This window comes from Schistocerca cancellata, chromosome 1, assembly GCF_023864275.1.
Source record: "Schistocerca cancellata isolate TAMUIC-IGC-003103 chromosome 1, iqSchCanc2.1, whole genome shotgun sequence".
NCBI lineage: Eukaryota > Metazoa > Arthropoda > Insecta > Orthoptera > Acrididae > Schistocerca > Schistocerca cancellata.
This window is the reverse complement of record NC_064626.1, coordinates 152,748,665-152,766,901: the sequence shown is the minus strand read 5'-3', so window position 1 is coordinate 152,766,901 and position 18,237 is coordinate 152,748,665. Positions and strand designations below refer to the sequence as shown.

Here is an 18,237-nt window from a genome sequence, read left to right as displayed (position 1 = left end):
TTTGCTAGTCCCTGTCCTCCACCTACCTATGCCCTTCCCTGCTTCCACTCCAGCAGTACACATGCCTTCTATCCCACCAATGCACTACTGCACTACTAGTCTTTTCCCCTTCTCTACTTCTCTCTTCTCCCCCCCCCCCCCCCCCACCCTCAAGCATAGCCTCCTGCCATCAACTAGCATCGCCATCAACTAGCATATCTTGCCCCACCACATTCCTATACGCTCCCACAGTAGCATAGCATTCTCCCCCACTCCTACCTGTTATCCCTCTCCCTCCCTAAACTATGCCTCCTCCTTACCCCCCATCCCCCCCAAAACACCAACCAGCCACCCCAAATTGCTGATAGTGTCAGACACAGTCACAGTTCAGTCACGCCCCAGTGCCCGTAGACTGACTGTGTGTTTGTGAGTTGTGCTTGTCTGAATGTGTGAGTGTTTTCTGTTTCAGTAGGAGGACTTTTTTGTCCAAAAGCATAAATGTTTAGCATCTTTTCATTGAGTTTGTCTGCAACAAAATGCCTCCTCTATATGTTGAGTAGCAGTCTATCCTTTTCATAGTATTGTTATTTTATCCTGGGCTTTCCATTATTTGAAAATTTTTCTAAAAGTTAATCTTTTCTCATTAGCGAATGAAGATGTGTACAATAAAGAAATACAATCATTGTCACTTATCAATAGCATTGTCATATATACAAAGGACATTCAAAAAATTTTGCACAGTCTCTAGTTTTTTTATTTTTTGCAGGAGGAAAATGAAATTTTTTGTGAACATACTTGGAACATTTAGCTATAAGTTGTTGTATAAAAGTATTTTATTTTATTTACAGGTGACTCATAATGGCTCGTGAAGTAGATGTCGGGTTGCGACAACGTTCGGTGATGGGGTTCCTCTTCAAAACTGGCGAAGTTGCTCTCTGTTTATGGGGAGGACACAGTGGATCACAGCAGAATCCAGTGGTGGTTTCAAAGGTTTAAACATGGTGATTTCCCTCTACTGGACAATCCATGATGCAGTAGACCATCGACAGAAATGAGTGATGTGAATAAGGAGACCACTGATCAAATCATCCAAAATGACAGATGTGTCATGACACGACAGCTTGCTGAAATGACTTGTTTGTCATGGGAAGTGTGTTTGTCATGGGCAGTGTGTTTGTCATGGGTAGTGTGGTATCATTGGTACAGTTACTAGGATACAGAAAAATCTGTGCACTTGGGTGCCTAGACTATTGACAAGAGAAATGAAAATGATGAGAATGACCTTTACTGAAGAGTGAAAATAGTGTTTTGACAGCGTTATTACTGAGGATGAAATGTGGTTGTTTTTGTCCAAACCTGAGAGCAAAACCCAATCTATGGAGTAATGTCATCTGGGTTCCCCTTGGAAGAAGAAACCAAGACTTTTATGAACAGCAGGCTGAAAGGTGATGGCCTCCTTCTTCTGGGATCATTTTCATTAACATTTTGGAACCTGGCTCCACAATTAACTGGGACTGTTACTGTTTGTCATTGGACAAGCTGCAAAGTGCCATCAATACCCATCAATACACAGCTTCAGGGTTAGCTCTCAGACTACAACATGACAATGCCAAATCCCATACAGCCCTTATGACGTATGAGAAAATCAGGAAAATGGGTTGGAAAATTGTTCCTCATTCTCCCTACAGTCCGGACTTGGCTCCATCTGATATTTACCTCTTTGGTCATCTGAAAGCCCATCTGCATGGTAAAACATTTGATAGTGAGAAAGACCTTATTTCCTGTGTCAAGCGATGGTGTAAAAGTCAATTCGCAGAATTTTACCAATGTGCATTTACGTCATGGAAAGAACATTGGGCCAGATGTGTCACAGCTGATGGAGGCTACATTGAGTAGGCTCAATGTATAGCTTAATGTTCCAAGTATGTTTACAAAAAATTTCATTCTCCTCCTGCAAAAAATAAAAAAATTAGACGACTTTGCAAAACTTTTTGAGCGCCCTTTGTACTGCAAATGAAGCTGAACCAAGTTGCTTCATGACTTGTAGATTACAGGTGTTCCGATTCAATATGTGTAGTCCTTAAAACTGAACACTGTCTTTTTTTGTAATTCATTATTTGAGTGGATTAAATTTTTAGCTTCTGGCCCTCTGTGTAATTACTGAACTAAATTTATTGTCATTCCAAAATCTGTCTATAGTCATTTTGTCTAGAAACAAATGCTAATACTTTGAAATATTTATTAGTTGCCCTTGCATTAAGGGGTCTAACTCTGTTTCTTATATGTATACTTGTCTCATCTGCAAAAGATGTGTGGCATTGCAAGTGACAGATCAAAAATGTATATCAAGGAACAACAAAAGACTAAATACAGAATTTCTTAAAACAATATGTCTGAGGCTTCAAACTGAGAACACCCACTGCAATGTAATGATCATGATCTGCTTTCTGTCATGCAGATAAGATATAGAAAATGTGTAGGCAATGTCTGGTATCAATTATACATTGTTATATTTAGTACTAACTGTTTGCCATTGCCTAGTTACTACCAATCCCAGTTTTTTATTAGATAGCATAAGAAATAAAACACACAAAAAGGCAAGGATCAATATGGCACAAAATAATCAGATAATGGAGGCTAATTAATAAGGGATCAGAAATTAGCTGACTACATAAATAACTTATTCGTAATCATTCTAGCAACTACTCAAACATTGCACCCAAAAAGGCAGTAAATTGACTACATGAATGATCAATGTTATTTTTATTTTGCTATATTGATGACACCCTTATTTTTTTCAAAATCTCAGGAGTAACACAAATCTCATTTACAGCAAGTTTTTTATGACTCCCAGAAGCTGGCTTGATGATCAGTTTAGACAAGTGTGTTTTTTTTTTTTTTTTTTTTTTTTTTTTTGACAGAATGAAGTAAAGTTCCTTGGTTTTAAGATACCAGCAGATGAGTTAACTTTAATGATGGAGTGTGTGTCAGCCATACAACAGATTCTGCTTCCAGCAACATTTGTGGACTTCAGGCAGTTTCTGAAATTCTTAATTGTTATTGCCAGAATCTGTTCCAGGCAGCAACACTGTTGGAACCATTAAAAAAACTGCTCAAGGGAAAATACGTGGTTGGTATAAAAAAGGTTCCTTGGGACAACAGGCTGTTAGCAGTATTTGACAGACTAAAGGAGTATGCTGTGAGGATAGTACTGCTCACAAGCCCTCAGATTAATGTGCCAATAACCATTATGGTGGGCGCCAGCCAGTGTGGGGACAATACTTAAGCAACTTGTTGACAGCACTTGGCGGCCTCTCAGCTTATTCCCTGTTGCTTACACCTGCACAAAAGGCTTGAAATACTATATAGAGGGAACTTTTTGAAGCACACGGAGCTATCTATCGCTTCAGAGGTTTAACAGATGGCTGCACTTTCGCTATTCATGCAGATGATGCACCAATAACGTCTATCCTCAGCAAGGGAACTCCAAAAGATTTGCCGAGACTCCTCAGACATACCAATTTTATTTCACAGTTCACCAAGAATGTCTGTCACATTTCCAGTAGCAAAAACATTGTGACCGATTGCTTATAATGGTGTTATGCAAGTGTAAAAACAGTGAACTGGAACCACATGGCCCAAGCACAAACTCTTCAGCAGAATTATGTGAATTATGAGCAAATGGACGATTTTGTCTGACACTCAAGCATTAAAAATGTCAGTAGGATATTTAACATTGTGGTGTAATGTCACACATAGTATAACACATATGTTCATTCCCAGAAATTTCCACCAAACAGATTTAGAGGTATTCCTGGTCCTTCACACAAGGGTGAGAGCTATGATGCAACTGCTGATGAGGATGGTGGTGTGCCCAGGAATGAAACAGAAAACCCCAAGTAAGCACAACAATGTGAGAGATGTCAACAATTAAAAGTGGTGCGACACATCACCAACCCCACATGAAACATCATCATGCCCTCAGCAAGATCTGGTAGGGGCCCCACATTACTCAAATGGCTATTTAGTTACTGTAGTAGATCATTTTACAATATGGCTGGAGCCATGTCCAGTCACAGACATCACTGACACAACAGCTGCCATGACAGTACTCAGTGGATGGATTACAAGATTTGATGCACAGTAAAGTATTGCAACTGACAGGGCAGACAGCATGCAACAGCATTATTGCAGGAACTTCTTCATATCTGTGAGTGCAACTTCATCCATACAACTAATTATCACCCTTCCAGCAACAGAATGTTGGAAAGATTTTGCTGTACTGTGAAGGTGACACTGATGTGCACTATTGATATAGGAGCAAACACCCAACTGCTGGTCCTGCTAGGACTGAAGTCAACGCTCAAGGAGGACTGGGGCACACTCCTGCTCAATGAGTCTATGACAAAATGTTGCAGCTACCAGCAGAATTGCTGTTGGACATACCAATCGACTTCTGTGTGACAGTGGTGTTTTCAGAGTTTAGGTGCCACATATGTGAAACTATGGCACTTCTCCATCTGACACTACCCAAGCTGCTAGAGGATAAAGCCATTTTTATGGATAAGGACTTGTTCAACAATTCCCATGTGTGGCTTCAAGATGAGTGAGACCATCCTCCATCTACACGGTGTTATATGGGTCCGTTTCCAGTTAAGCAAAGTGGCCCCCACAGCTTCAAGATATGGGGCAATAACTGGGATTAAGTGGTCTCCATTGAGAATCTTAAACTGGCACTCCTGCAAGTGGCCAAGACAAACACAACTACCAGTGCACATCCTCACTGCTTGTTGGCCATTGCACGCGAATCCTTCTGCCAGTCCATGCATGACCGACTGCCAACAACAGCAGCAGCCCAAGCAGCAAATACCAGCCATAGCTGCTGGAAGTACCAATATTGAGGACTCGTGCAGGGTGAGTGGTAAAACACCAATTCCCTGACATTTAAGGGGCTCCGGATTTTTGAAAAAGGGTTGGAAACCAAACAATCAACTATAATAAATGCCTTCAACTAGGAAATGTGTCATCTCTTTTATACTTTTAATCTTTGATGTTATTTTGGGTTTAAGCACCTATTTATGTTAGTATTCTGATTTTGTGCTTTTGCAGTTGTGATTGTTATAAAGGTGTACAACACTATCCACGGTGTTTGCATCAAGCTTACTGTCACACCAAGCATTCCTACATATTTTGCAACAATGAAAACTTTCATCTGTAAAGATGATTCACCATTGAACATTATTCCATGTCACACCACTGGATAAAAATATGCAAAATATACCAGCTTTGGCCGAGTGGTTCTAGGTGCTTCAGTCTGGAACCGCGAGACCGCTACAGTCGCACGTTAGAATCCTGCCTCGGGCATGGATGTGTGTGACATCCTTAGGTTAGTTAGGTTTAAGTAGTTCTAAGTTCTAGGGGACTGATGACCTCAGATGTTAAGTCCCATAGCGCTCAGAGCCATTTGAACCATTTTTTTTATGCCAGCTTGCTGACTTGTCTTTTCTCAAGATTTGCCATGATTCAAAGTACAAACGTGGCTGAACTAAGTTGTTTTAGGAGTTCTAAAGTGTGGTTTTTTTTCAGTTTAAATTCTCATTAATATTAGCATGAATAATTTTGATGTTCCCACCTTAGTTATTGTTTCCTCACCGTAAGCTACATGTACCCTTGGTGTATTATCTCTAAGAGGTGCAGAATGGAATATGTTGCATCATTTTGAAATTGCAAGTGAGACCATTTGCAGAAGCCCACTAAATAATACTTTTAGAATCTTGTTGGCTATTTCTTCTGTTGATGTACATATATTTGGATTGATTCCAGTACTAGTGTCATCCACAGAAAAATTAATTCTGCATGTCGCATGTTAGATGGGAGGACATTTACATACATGAAAATAACCATGGACGACAGCTGAACTTTGCAGAGCCTCATAAATGATTTATACAAGTAAAATACTCTCCCTTGCTTCATTGGTTAAGTTGTTATGTATAACTTTCTGAGTTCTTTTGGTTAGATATGACATTATCCATTGGTTGGCTATAACATCAAATTCTATAAAACCTAATTTTTCCTACAAGTATATTGTGAGTCACATAGTACCTCGTAAATTCCACTTGACCTAGAGTTCTGAGTGACATTTATGTCCATTTTTTTATTTTCAGTGGTTTTACATAGATTCATCAGTTTTTGGATCCAGAAGTTCAATATCCACTTAGATACATCACAGAAAGCACCTACCAGTACTAGTTCATGATTTAAGGTTTGTAAAATTTTGTGAAAGAATGCGTAAATGGCATTCTGAGTTAGTAAATCTTCTGAAATCCAAACTATGACTTACTGAAGATATTATAGTTTCTGAGGTCAGATACTATTCTAGAATGAATCAAGTCTACAAAAATTTTGGAAACTAATTTTAATAGTGAAACAGATAACTAGTTATTCTGTATACCTTGTTGTGTTTATTATATTGTAATATATCATTATTAAGTCAAATTATTGTATCTTAATGTATAGGTCTATACTGAAATATAGCTCAATAATCTTAATGTACTGTAGGTTCTTAACTGTATCAAATTACATGTACATTTGATGACATCCCTATGATACTGCAGTGCATATGAATGAGCAAATGAGATAAAGTTATAGGAAAAGGAATGAATCTGTCTAGGCTTATAGTGTAAAAAATGAATTGAGTTTAATTACATGTTTTAAAAACTATGGATTCAGCAGTTATGCCATTAATTTTTGATCCATTTTATCTGGCATCCCCGTCACAGCTGCACCTCAACCCTAGATGTGCTAGGAGCATTTTATGTCCACAGTGCATTTTGTCAGACATTAAGCCGCATATGTATTATTTTGGTTGGAATTTCTTCATGTGTTGCAAAATTATGCATACATGAGAATTACAAGAATTATTGTGTTGATCAAAAAGCTACCAATAAAACTAAATAGAAACGGAAAAGCAAACTGAATGCATTCTAAAATAATTAACAAATCCATGTATGTGAATCTCTTTATTAATAAAATGTACTACATTATCAGAAATAAATGGACATGTCCACTCAGATGACACAATGACCACACATCTGCTGAAAAGTGTATCACACAGCAGGAAAACTGTCTTAAGAAGCCTGTCAATTCTCAGCTATTCAACCAATAAAAGTCCACAAGGGAGTCTGCAGGCCAGCATGATTATCCAAAGATGACTACCAACTATGTTGTCCAACAACGAAATTACTGTATAAATGGTTACATAACTAAATAAAGAGACATGTTTCAAGTGGATATTTATCTGAAAAACTATCTGTAATGAATGATAGGACTGTAGTTGTTTTTCATATTAACATCATAATATACAACTGCAGATAAAATTGTTTAATAAGCTCATTATCATCTTTTCTAATTTTTTGTTTTAAATTGTATTTCATAGCCTTCATATTAAGAATGTGTGTAATCAAATGAGATTTTATAGAAACCAATTTTTGTGCTTTAAGAATGTACTACTGTAGCATGAAATTTGCTTTTCAATAACCTAAAGAACTCTTTAATTTGTGTAGAAGAACACTAGATCCTATTCTGAATTTTTTATTGTTGCAAATATTTTATCTTAGTTAAGAATCATCAAATTTTGTTTGACATATAATTGTGGCTTACTTTATTAACTTGTCGAGGTTGACAAACCAAGATGCAGCTTCCTGATAATGGAAATCTCCTCCCATTGTGACAAGGACGTGATCACTCTTCATATAAGATGCCTGTTCCTCTATATATGCAATGAATTCTGTTACCTGTCATAAATAAGATAATGTCATTAATTTTGCAACAGTATCAGCATCAGCTCCACGCTGAAACTTTAAGCATTTTAATGAAGAATAGTGTTTCATATTTCTCTTTGTTTCAGTATGAGTAGCAAATGTGTTCAACACACAATTGTATTTTTGATCTTGAGATTATGGTGCTATTTTCAGATTTATTAAACAACTGCAGTGAATTGCTCGATATATTTGTAATATGAAGTAAATATTATGGGGAATAGTTTTCTTGACCAGGCTAATGTAAACAGAAATGCTGCGCCTTTTTGATCTGAATGCTGTATGGATAGTGAGCGTCATGACACCCCTCCAGTACAAATTTTTGGAATGAAGGAGAATTGTCCACTGTAATTTACTGCATGAATTGGCAAAAATATATCAAATTACATATGACACATTTAGTGCATATCATTGTTTTATGGATACCGTAGCTGAAATAAGAGAATAAAACTGCATCCAAATCTTTTCTGTATCATGGAATTATTTTCATTATCTCCTCTACCTTGTAAATTCCGCTTGACCTAGAGTTCTGAGTGTCATTTATGTCCATTTTTTTATTTTCAGTGGTTTTACATAGATTCATCAATTTTTGGATCCAGAAGTTCAATATTCACTGGAAGTTTCTTTATTATTGCTGTATAACTAAAACATTCTAATTATATGCAAGATAAACTTATGGGAGATCAGTTTAAGTAAAAAGAAATAGGGGTGACAAAGAGAAATGGGCTGTCTTAGAAAGACAAACCAGTACAAAAGATATTATCACATCTCAAACCTGTTACAACAGCGAGAGCTATTATTTAGTAAAGTAGTTTCCACTTATCAGCTCAGAAACTGTGTTACAGGGAGAAAAATTCAGAGTGACTGTAGCAGTGAGGGAAACAATCCTGCACACATGCTGCTGAAATAATCTGTTGTTTATTGCATTTACAGATGATCTATAATATGTATTCTTATTCTTATGAATCCACTAGTACTAATGCTAGTGTAGTTTGTTGGCTGAAGAATGCTTCTACATGGGATACAAGCTAACAACTTTCTCTTAATCAGAGGTATACAACAATGACTTCCTGAGAAATAGTTTCAAATTGTACCAGCCATCTGCATGGAAAGAAAAAAGTGAAACATTAATGGTTCTGCATGGTAGTTGTGGAAACAGAATACAATATTGGTACACCACTGCATTGATAATTGAAAGTAAGCATGTTAGAGAGCAAGTTCGAACCAATTTTTTAGTTTTTGTATCACTCCTGGCAGTGCAATAATTGTTCTTCATTTGATTTTATTTCATGATTAACATGCATAGAACTGTCACACAAATTAGCTACTTTATTATATCAAGCATGGCTTCATTAACTTTTATAAATCATGGTGTAATTTCCCAATTACTGATGACAATTGTCTAATTATTTTATCTGAAAAATATTTCATAGGGAAATTACATGATTTAAGATTTGTAAGTAACACATGGAGGTGAAGTTCTTAATGGGCAAATGGATGTTTGTTGTTAAAGTGATACACCACATCTGAAAGCACACAATTTCCTATTCTCTCATAAATCTTACTTTCTCTAATACCAACTTATTCCAAAAATTATTCATAATCAAAGTCCTCATGTTCCAGAAAGTTTGAACCTTAAGTGGTGCTTATTTGTAAAATGCAGTATGATAGTTTTCTAGCCATGATTTTTCTGGTTTTAAAAATGCCCACTTTTTATAGATGACATTGTTAAGTTACTAACTATTTGATATAGAAAATTTCTTTGTTATCTAATTTTGGTGAGCTCTGTGAACTCCTGTGGAAGTATGAATAATATCTATAAAATAATACTCATAATTTTACCTTTTTTCTAAATATCTAGTTCATAGTTAAACAGACTTGCTGTTTTGCTTACTATATTTTTGTGTCCTATAATTTGCTTCCTTTTCTGGTAATATTAAAAGTACAATAATAGATTTAGGATTTTATTCGTATGGTATGAGTCATGACTAATGCATTAACCACAGTTCCTAATTGTAAGTGCCCCTTCACTCTGGCTTTTATAAAGTATTTAAAAAAAAATTTTACCACTTTCTCATTCTAGATAGGACCATACATTAGACTGTGTTTTATGTATTTTTCCCATGCTGAGATTCTGAAGATGCATCAACTGCTATATGTAACATATGTTGTAAGTATAATTATAATGATACAATTATTTCTAATGCTTGCAAAAACCATCACTGTGATGGCTCCATGCAAAGACAATGCAAATAAATAAACTGAAATCTATGTGTTGTTGTTTAATAGATGTATCTTCACAGTGAAAGAGTACTATAAAATGTTGCCACTCTGGCACTACATTTGCATTGTTGGTGCTCTACTGTGATATATGAACTGTTAAAATTATTTATTGCATTCTGATCATCTTTAAATGACTGAGGTTGATAAATGTGAAAAGATCGCAACTTATACAGCAATTTCAGAATGAAACAACTTGGCTGGGAAAGAGAAAGGCTCAGTCAGTAGACCACTTGGACGTGAAAGGAAAAGTCCCTGAGTCTGACTCTTGGTCCGGCACACAGTTTTAATATACCAGGAAGTTTCATATACAGTATTGTGTTCATCATTTAACAAACTGGTCACTGAACCACATTACTGCAAGAGCCAAGACACTCATGAATAACAGTGCTACTACCGAGGTAAAATCCAGGTCAGTAACTTAACATCTGGTGCCTGTTGGATGAGGATCACAAAAAGAAATTATCCACAATAGTAGTGAAAATATATGGACAGTGACATCATACTTTTATGCAGATTCAGTTATACATATTGAAGCAAGCAACTACTATTTATTAAACGAAGTGACTGCATACTGTGGTAAGATTGAAGAGTGCATGGACAAATACAGTAAATGGAAATAAGTGTAAATTTTATGGTTTGCAGACTAACTGTACAAGCTTTGCAAAAACAGACATAATGTCTTATGGGATAACAGCAATCAGTGATTTTATAATGTTACTTAAAATCTGTCTTGATTGCAAATTTTTTATTCATATGACCGGTTTCGGTTCATCTGGAACCATCTTCAGATCTGATAAATATCAGATCCATCTTCAGATCTGATACATATCAGATCTGAAGATGGTTCTGAATGAACTGAAACTGGTCATATGAATTAAAATTTGCAATCAAGATGGATTTTAAGTAACATTATAAAAACTGTACAAGGATGGTGGCATGTTTAAAATCAGCCATTGGACAACTGAGGAGGTGGCAGCCATAGCTGAAGCAATCAGCCAATCGAAACTTGGATATGTCACTGTAATATTAGAATAGACCTTAGCCAATAGGGAACCAAATTGTTGGCATCAGTCTCCCAACTGGTGGTTAGTAAATGATACTCAGAAAAAGCATTATATTAATATTAATACATATCATATTCTCAATATAATATTACCTATTAAGGACCTACAGGTAGGTGTTATTCAATCATTGATAATACGCACAAAAAATGAGAAGATTATTTGGTGTGTGTATTTGTGGTTTAAGTGCACTTGTCAACAAGGTTATCAGCCCCCATAGGTTATTTGACAATGTGATAATAAGGGATATAAAGTAGGATGCTGCATGCACTATGAAATAATGCATGAAATTTGAAATAAAGTTAAGACATGCAAAAGTATTTAAAATATGTGTGCATGAGACATATTTGCTTGTGTGAATGTGTGTGTGTTTTCTTTGCTAAAGAGTGCTTTGGCCAAAAGCTATGTGTAACAGACTTTTCATTGTGCCTGTCTGCAATTCAATGGGCCATCTTTACAGTGAGAAGTAATCTATCATTTTCCTAATATTGTTGATATTTGATCCTGGAGTTTCCATTATTTAATGTTTTGCAAAGTTTTTATAGAGATAGTTTTCTTCGCAACCTTATTTTCTTTTTTGGTGGGTTAATATGTTGTATTTAGTCTGAACATGATAAAGAGTTCCTGCATATGAGGCTACTGTTATTCTATTAAGTTTTAGTCACTATATAAACAAAGTTAAAGAGATCTGGAAGATCTTTAGTATCTGCATGAACTTTTTGGAAATGCATGCTTGAAAAAAGAAGAAAGTAAAATTTGTTTAAATAGTGAAACATTGTCAAAATTAAAACGAAGTAAAATTGTAAACTAACTTGTAGTGATCATGAGGATATGCTATGCATTCAGGTGCAATGATACATATGCAAACATCACCAATTTGGAAAAAAAGATATATAAAAAATTTTTGTAACAATAATGGTAATTCCTCTATTGAGCAATACACAAAATAGGGGAAGTCAACCATTCATCTGTAGCAGTTCGATACATGGAATACAGACACCAATAATGGAAAACACTTATTAGAAAACAGTATTTTTTTTATTAGTGCATGTGTCTGTGCACCATGCATCAATCCACTACCAGTGTGTGGTTTCCTTTGCCTTATTTTACAATAAAATATTTTCCTCTTAGTGGTTTCCCTTCATAAGCTTAATTTGTATTTTTCAGTGTGGTATAAAAATCAGAACAATTCCTTTGTTCATCATGTAAAAAAGTTAAAACTGAAAAATATTTCTTTATTTATAAGTCAAACAGAAATTATGAGTGGAAAATAGGAAGTAATGTAGTTTTAATTGCATAAGTTTTGAAAAGGTGATATTGTAAATAACTATCAATGTATGTGACATAGTAACACTGAACAAATTCATGTTAATATATTCCAGTATGTGCTATTGTGACATATATCTATGTAGAATACAGCAGTTACCTTGTTAAGACCAACATGAATAGTATTTTCTGTTCTTCTTTTGGTCTTCAGTCCAAAAAATGGTTTTATGCTGCTATCAATGCTATTCTATGCTATGCAAGGCTCTTAATCACTTCATTATTATTGAAACTTACACTCACTTCAACCAGCTCACTGTAATCCAAGCATAGGGTTCCTTCTATAATATGTTCCTTCCATTACCAAATTGACTACTGCTTGATGTCTGAGGATGTGTTCTATCAACCAATCCTTTCTAGTTATTATGATTGTTGCTGTCAATTCGGTGGTTAGTTAGGAAATTGGGGTATCTTTGGCTCTAAGGAATGTCTGCATATCTCTAAATTGTATGAAATCTAATTTTGTCATTATACCTGTAACATCTCAAATTGGCTGCAGTAGGCTGTGGGAACATAAGAGTTGATATTTTATGTTCATTAGAATTTTCCCCTCAATGTTGTGTGCATGTATATATATACCACACACACACACACACACACACACACACACACACACACACACACATGTGTACATACTTAAAGTAATATTATCTAGTAGTTGCAATATTGCTAAGAGTCTGTCATCTTACTTTAGCATCCACATTGTATGAAGGACTTTGCGGATCATCATTGATTGGGATTCCACCACAGTTGCTATCAAAACAAAATCCTTCTGGTGGGAAATAAGTGTTATTAAAAGTTGCTGCAAACAGCCTGGATGATGTTCCTGTAACACACATTTCTGTCAGCAGACTGAGGCAAAGCAAGTAAAACATGACAGGAAAGACATAAATTATGAATACGTGAGAAGCGCAGAGTGTTGTACATTGCTGTTAGTGTACCTAGGGACATGATAATTCCTGGACAGTGTTTCTGATTTTACAATCACATGAAGGAATGTATACTAGAGCCTGTCATAATATGTTTTCAGCATTTTGTACTGTTTTTATTGTTGTGAGATGTGAAGTTGTGTTTTGTGCAGCTTTTTTCAAATATTTTGAGTTTTACATATTAAAATGCTGTGTAATATATTGAAAACTGTGTGGAAGATACTATTAATTTTTCAGTTACAGAATTTTATGGTGAGTAAAGTTCTATATATTTTTAAAACTAGTTATATAGTTTATGGATAGTTGAGACATACTTCATCAGTCACGCACCACCTCGTACCTTGAAATGGAAGAAGTCATCTGCCACGGAACATGTGATATATGCAAATCAGCTGAGTTTCTTTAATGTCCTAACAATTTTACCTGTGCTGAAAATGGAAATTTGTACTAGTTTCCAATAGTTTCTGTTTCAAAATGTACTTTGCTTGGAACTGGCTTTTGATAAAATTTCTACTTATATTTATTTTACTTTTTCATTATTTGAGTGTAGTAAAGTAATAACATAACTGGTAGATTAATAAATCCAGTATTGACAATATTTTCTTGATTATAACAGTTTAAATTTCAACAAAATATTTGTTCCTAGGTACATGACCATGTTGTACCTTGGAACATTTTTTCACTTTTCAAAAAACCTTACTTTCCTGTATAAAAACGAAAATAATCAATTACTGATAATATAATATAATTGGATAGATAAAAAAACTACTCGCCAAGCAGTGGCAGGGGAGCACACACACAAAAGGATTAACTATTACAAGCTTTTGGAGCTGGTGGCTCCCTCTTATGGCAGAAGAGTTTGAAGGGGAAGGAAGAAGGGTGAAGAAAAAGGATTGGAGAGGTTTAGGGAAAGGTTTTCAAATATTTTTCCTTCTCGTCCTGACCAGTAAGTCTCCCCTGACCCAGGGTTCTGGGTGACTTTTCTGGACTGAATCCCTTTCTTTACACCTCTGTAGTCCTTTTCCTTCATCCCTCTTCCCTCCAACTCTTCTGCCAAAAGAAGGGGCCATTGGCTCTGAAAGCTTCTAATAGTTAAACCCTTTTGTGTGCATGGTACTCTGCCACTGCTTGGTGAGTGGATTTCTTATGTTACTTTCCTATAGTAATTTTTGTGATTTCAGAAAAAGTCTGCAGCACATAAAAGGTCAATGGCCTAGTTTAAAATGGAATAAGAAACATATCAAACTTCTATTACAGGGCTGGCTAGAGGCCAAAACCTAAAAAGTGTTCCAAGGTGCAACACTCCCCCCTGGCAAAACAGAATGATTTTTAACCAAAGACTGTATATGTTTCAATATACTCATCTCCATGCTTAATTCACACATCACTAAAAATTTATGTGAAGGTAAGTGCCAATAATTAAATAACAGAAATTTTAATACAACCTTTTTAAAAAGGTTAGCAGAAATAGCTGATTCCTGATTTTCCAGCAGTCATCCTGATTTGCAACATATCTCTCAACAAGACTGTGGATGCCCAATAAAGGGATGGTCTGTTTAAAATGTCTCATAATCATCTTTGCGCTGTCTCCATGACTTTATCATCATCTGAAAATCTAATGGCCTAAAGTCTGGGTTGTATGGTGAATGTTTCAACACTTCATACTTTAGATCAGATAATATATACTTAGTATACACATCTGTATGAAGTGTTTACTGCCATGGACACCTTGTTAAAAAACTATAGGTAGCATAGTCACATGGTATCATTAGCTTCAACTGCCTTACCAACTTGTCACTATAGTCAACACTAGTCACTCCACGACCCTTCTCATAAAAGTGCATCAATAACATGTTCTTTACATCCCAAAAGTTTATCTATGTAACTTCCCCAGTAGGTGCATGGATGTTGCACTTTTTTTTGATCTTTCACTCTATTGATTGTTTTTTAGTCACTTGTTCATAATTGTGCATCCTAGATTGATCACATGTCTCAATTCATTTGAAAGAGACTTCTTTTTTACATGAATAACAATTCATGTCCTCCTGAGTCATTGTATACAGTGTGCCTTTACAGTAATTAGACATCTACATTGGTATCCATCTCTTACAGTTTTCTGCAGTGGAAATCAACATGGATAATACTGTTTGTAGAACCTTGACTCATTTTGAGCTATGTGGTAGAGTTATCAATTATAGCACCATCTTACTGACTGATCTTCTATTTCACTATTATAATTTGTAAGCACACAGTTCTCCCATCCCGTTATTCATATCTGCCATTGCCTCTTGAGTCACTGATCTTTTCACTTATTCACACACACTCCCATAAGACAGTTAGCACATCATCATTCTTGTACAGTGCATTTCAACATTGGCATGGCCAGTTTGTATGTATTACATCCACATCTACATGTGTATCAATACTTGACAAATCACTATGCAGTGCACCACAGTGGGTATTTCTGATTATGCCACATACTGCAGTTCATTTTCATTCCATCCACATATGTAATGTGGGAAGAATGATAGCTTAAATGCCTCTGTGCCCACTGCATTCATAGAGGGCTGTAGTACAGGGTGCATCACCACAATCTGCACAAATTTCAATTTTCTGCCACACTACTGTTGTTACTTATTGTTTGCATTCTGCATTGTTAGGCTATTATAATATAAAAATAGCTATGTTGCTGAAATGAAGTGCAGATTATGATAAAAGAGTCATGACTATTGATGACCTTCACAGCAGATATAATTTGTTTCTTTAAATACTTAAACTCCAAAGTTTATGATTCAGCTTCAGAACATTCAAATGATGATTACAGTGTATTGGCAAGGAAGTGTCACTCATAAAAACTTCTTGTGATGACCCCAGATGCTATCAAAAGAGCTCAATTGCTGATTTCACAGAAATGAAGACAGTAATTGCAATCATTAGTGAAAAGTATTGGTGTATGCAAACTAACAATACTTATAATGTCATAGGATGATCTTTGATGAAAATCTGGCATATATACATAAATAAAGTGTGTGTGTGTTTTATTAATTTATCAATGTTAAAGTGATTGAACCCTGTGGCTGCAGATTGAATTACTTCAAGACATACCAGCAAACAGCATGTTTTTTTTGTATAGTTTTATTTACAACAAGAGCTTTCACCAATCTTCATTTGGCATAATATATTTACATCTTCATCACAGTTATTTCAATTGAAAATGGGTGAAAGCCTGAAATGCAGCTTATTATGTCCAGTAAAGCAGGTATCTCTCTGACGACATGGCTGATGTATATGTTGTGTATGAAAAGAGGTATGGAAGGGAAAAGGAAGGGGTAGGTGGGAAATTAGTAACTTCCAACTGCACAAGGAATTGTGGAAATGCAATGGTGAAAGTTAAAATGTGCGCCATACGAGGACTTGAAGCTGGATTTACTGCCTGTAATGAATGGCTGCCTTAACCGCTTTGATCATCCAGGAACAGTTCCTAACCAGCCCAGTGTGTGTGTGTGTGTGTGTGTGTGTGTGTGTGTGTGCGTGCAGTAATTTAATTTCCACAATACCCTTTCACTTTCCTTCCCATTCTTCTGTTTCATATACAACTCATGAATCTGCCTTTATAAAGGAACATTTGAAGACAGAGATCGCTATTTCTGATTCTGATTAGGCTTCTCAGTTTCTGTTCCTCTGTCATTCATGAGTGTCTGGACACTTAACTTTGGTGCCCCAGATTTTGACACTGACAAGGTTTTATTTGGGTTTTGTGAGAGATCTTTTAATAAGATTCTCCTAAAGTAGTTGTTTGAGGTGGTGCCATGCATGATTCCCCTTCATAAGCAAAACACACTTCATTCAGCATTTCTAAATTTATGGCCCTATGCTTTCCTTTACTCATTTTGCACAATAATTGTCGTTTCTGTGAATGTCTCTTTACAGAGATCTTGTACCATGAAGGGTTGGTATTGTCATTTCTAATGAGAATCCTGCACAAAAGCAGAACTAAGAGGCTGTTAACAAGTTCTACTCAATTAAATTAGTCACCATTCTGTCATAGGCTATCTTTTGAAAGAATTTTGAAAAGAAAAGAGAAACTCTTTGCCTTTACAAATGTCTGCTTGTGTCTGTGTATGTGCAGATGGATATGTGTGTGTGTGTGCAAGTGCATACCTGTCCTTTTTTCCCCCTAAAGTAAGTGAACACAATAAATGACTTTTTCCACCTTTCACAGATAATGCTTGACTTATCTTCTCCAATAGAGATTCTGCACTAACCGGTAATGCACATTTTGCTTATTCAATTGACCACTATTTGTAACAGCTTATTCGTCAGAGAAAAGTACGTGTGTAATAAAATCATCATAGCTTCTAGTTTTTGTTGTATCCAATTGCAAAAGTTCAAATGATTTTGAAAGTCATCCTCATATAGTTCTTGATGCAATGGTAAGTAATGTGGATGGAATTTGTGTTCATGCAGCAACTGCACAAAACTCCTTTTTAAAGTTCCTGAACTTCATGTGATTTGCCAAGAACTAATGTATATTTTGATTTTAAAAAATAGGTTTCTCATTAAATATTTTGTAATAAATGCCTTTCTGACCTCCTGGGATCCAAGTAAGATATTTGTTTCTTGAGATATTACTATTTTTAACCTATTTTGGTTTTTGTCAATTACAGCTTCATCTGTCACACTGCAAAATGTTAAATACAAAAGTTACATATTTTTTCCTATAGAATCCAAATCCACAATGCATCTGCAAAAAACAAAAATGGTTAGGAAATGTGTACTTATACAAACTGTGTTATGAAGCTGTGCAGACATCAAGCACTGGCCACAAGTAAATCCTTCAGGGTG

General features: G+C 35.7%; 1 protein-coding gene across 1 annotated transcript in view; it reads right to left on the bottom strand.

Annotated features, from left to right (window-relative positions):
• LOC126167300 (lysosomal alpha-mannosidase-like) overlaps positions 1–18,237 on the bottom strand; it is a 105,862-nt gene that overhangs the window by 37,113 nt on the left and 50,512 nt on the right. Inside the window, exons 6-7 of the mRNA XM_049920466.1 lie at positions 13,153–13,289; positions 7,639–7,772 (exon numbers count right to left, since the gene is read on the bottom strand). Of these exons, the coding sequence (XP_049776423.1) occupies positions 7,639–7,772; positions 13,153–13,289 (271 nt within the window). The remainder of the gene's footprint in view (positions 1–7,638; positions 7,773–13,152; positions 13,290–18,237) is intronic.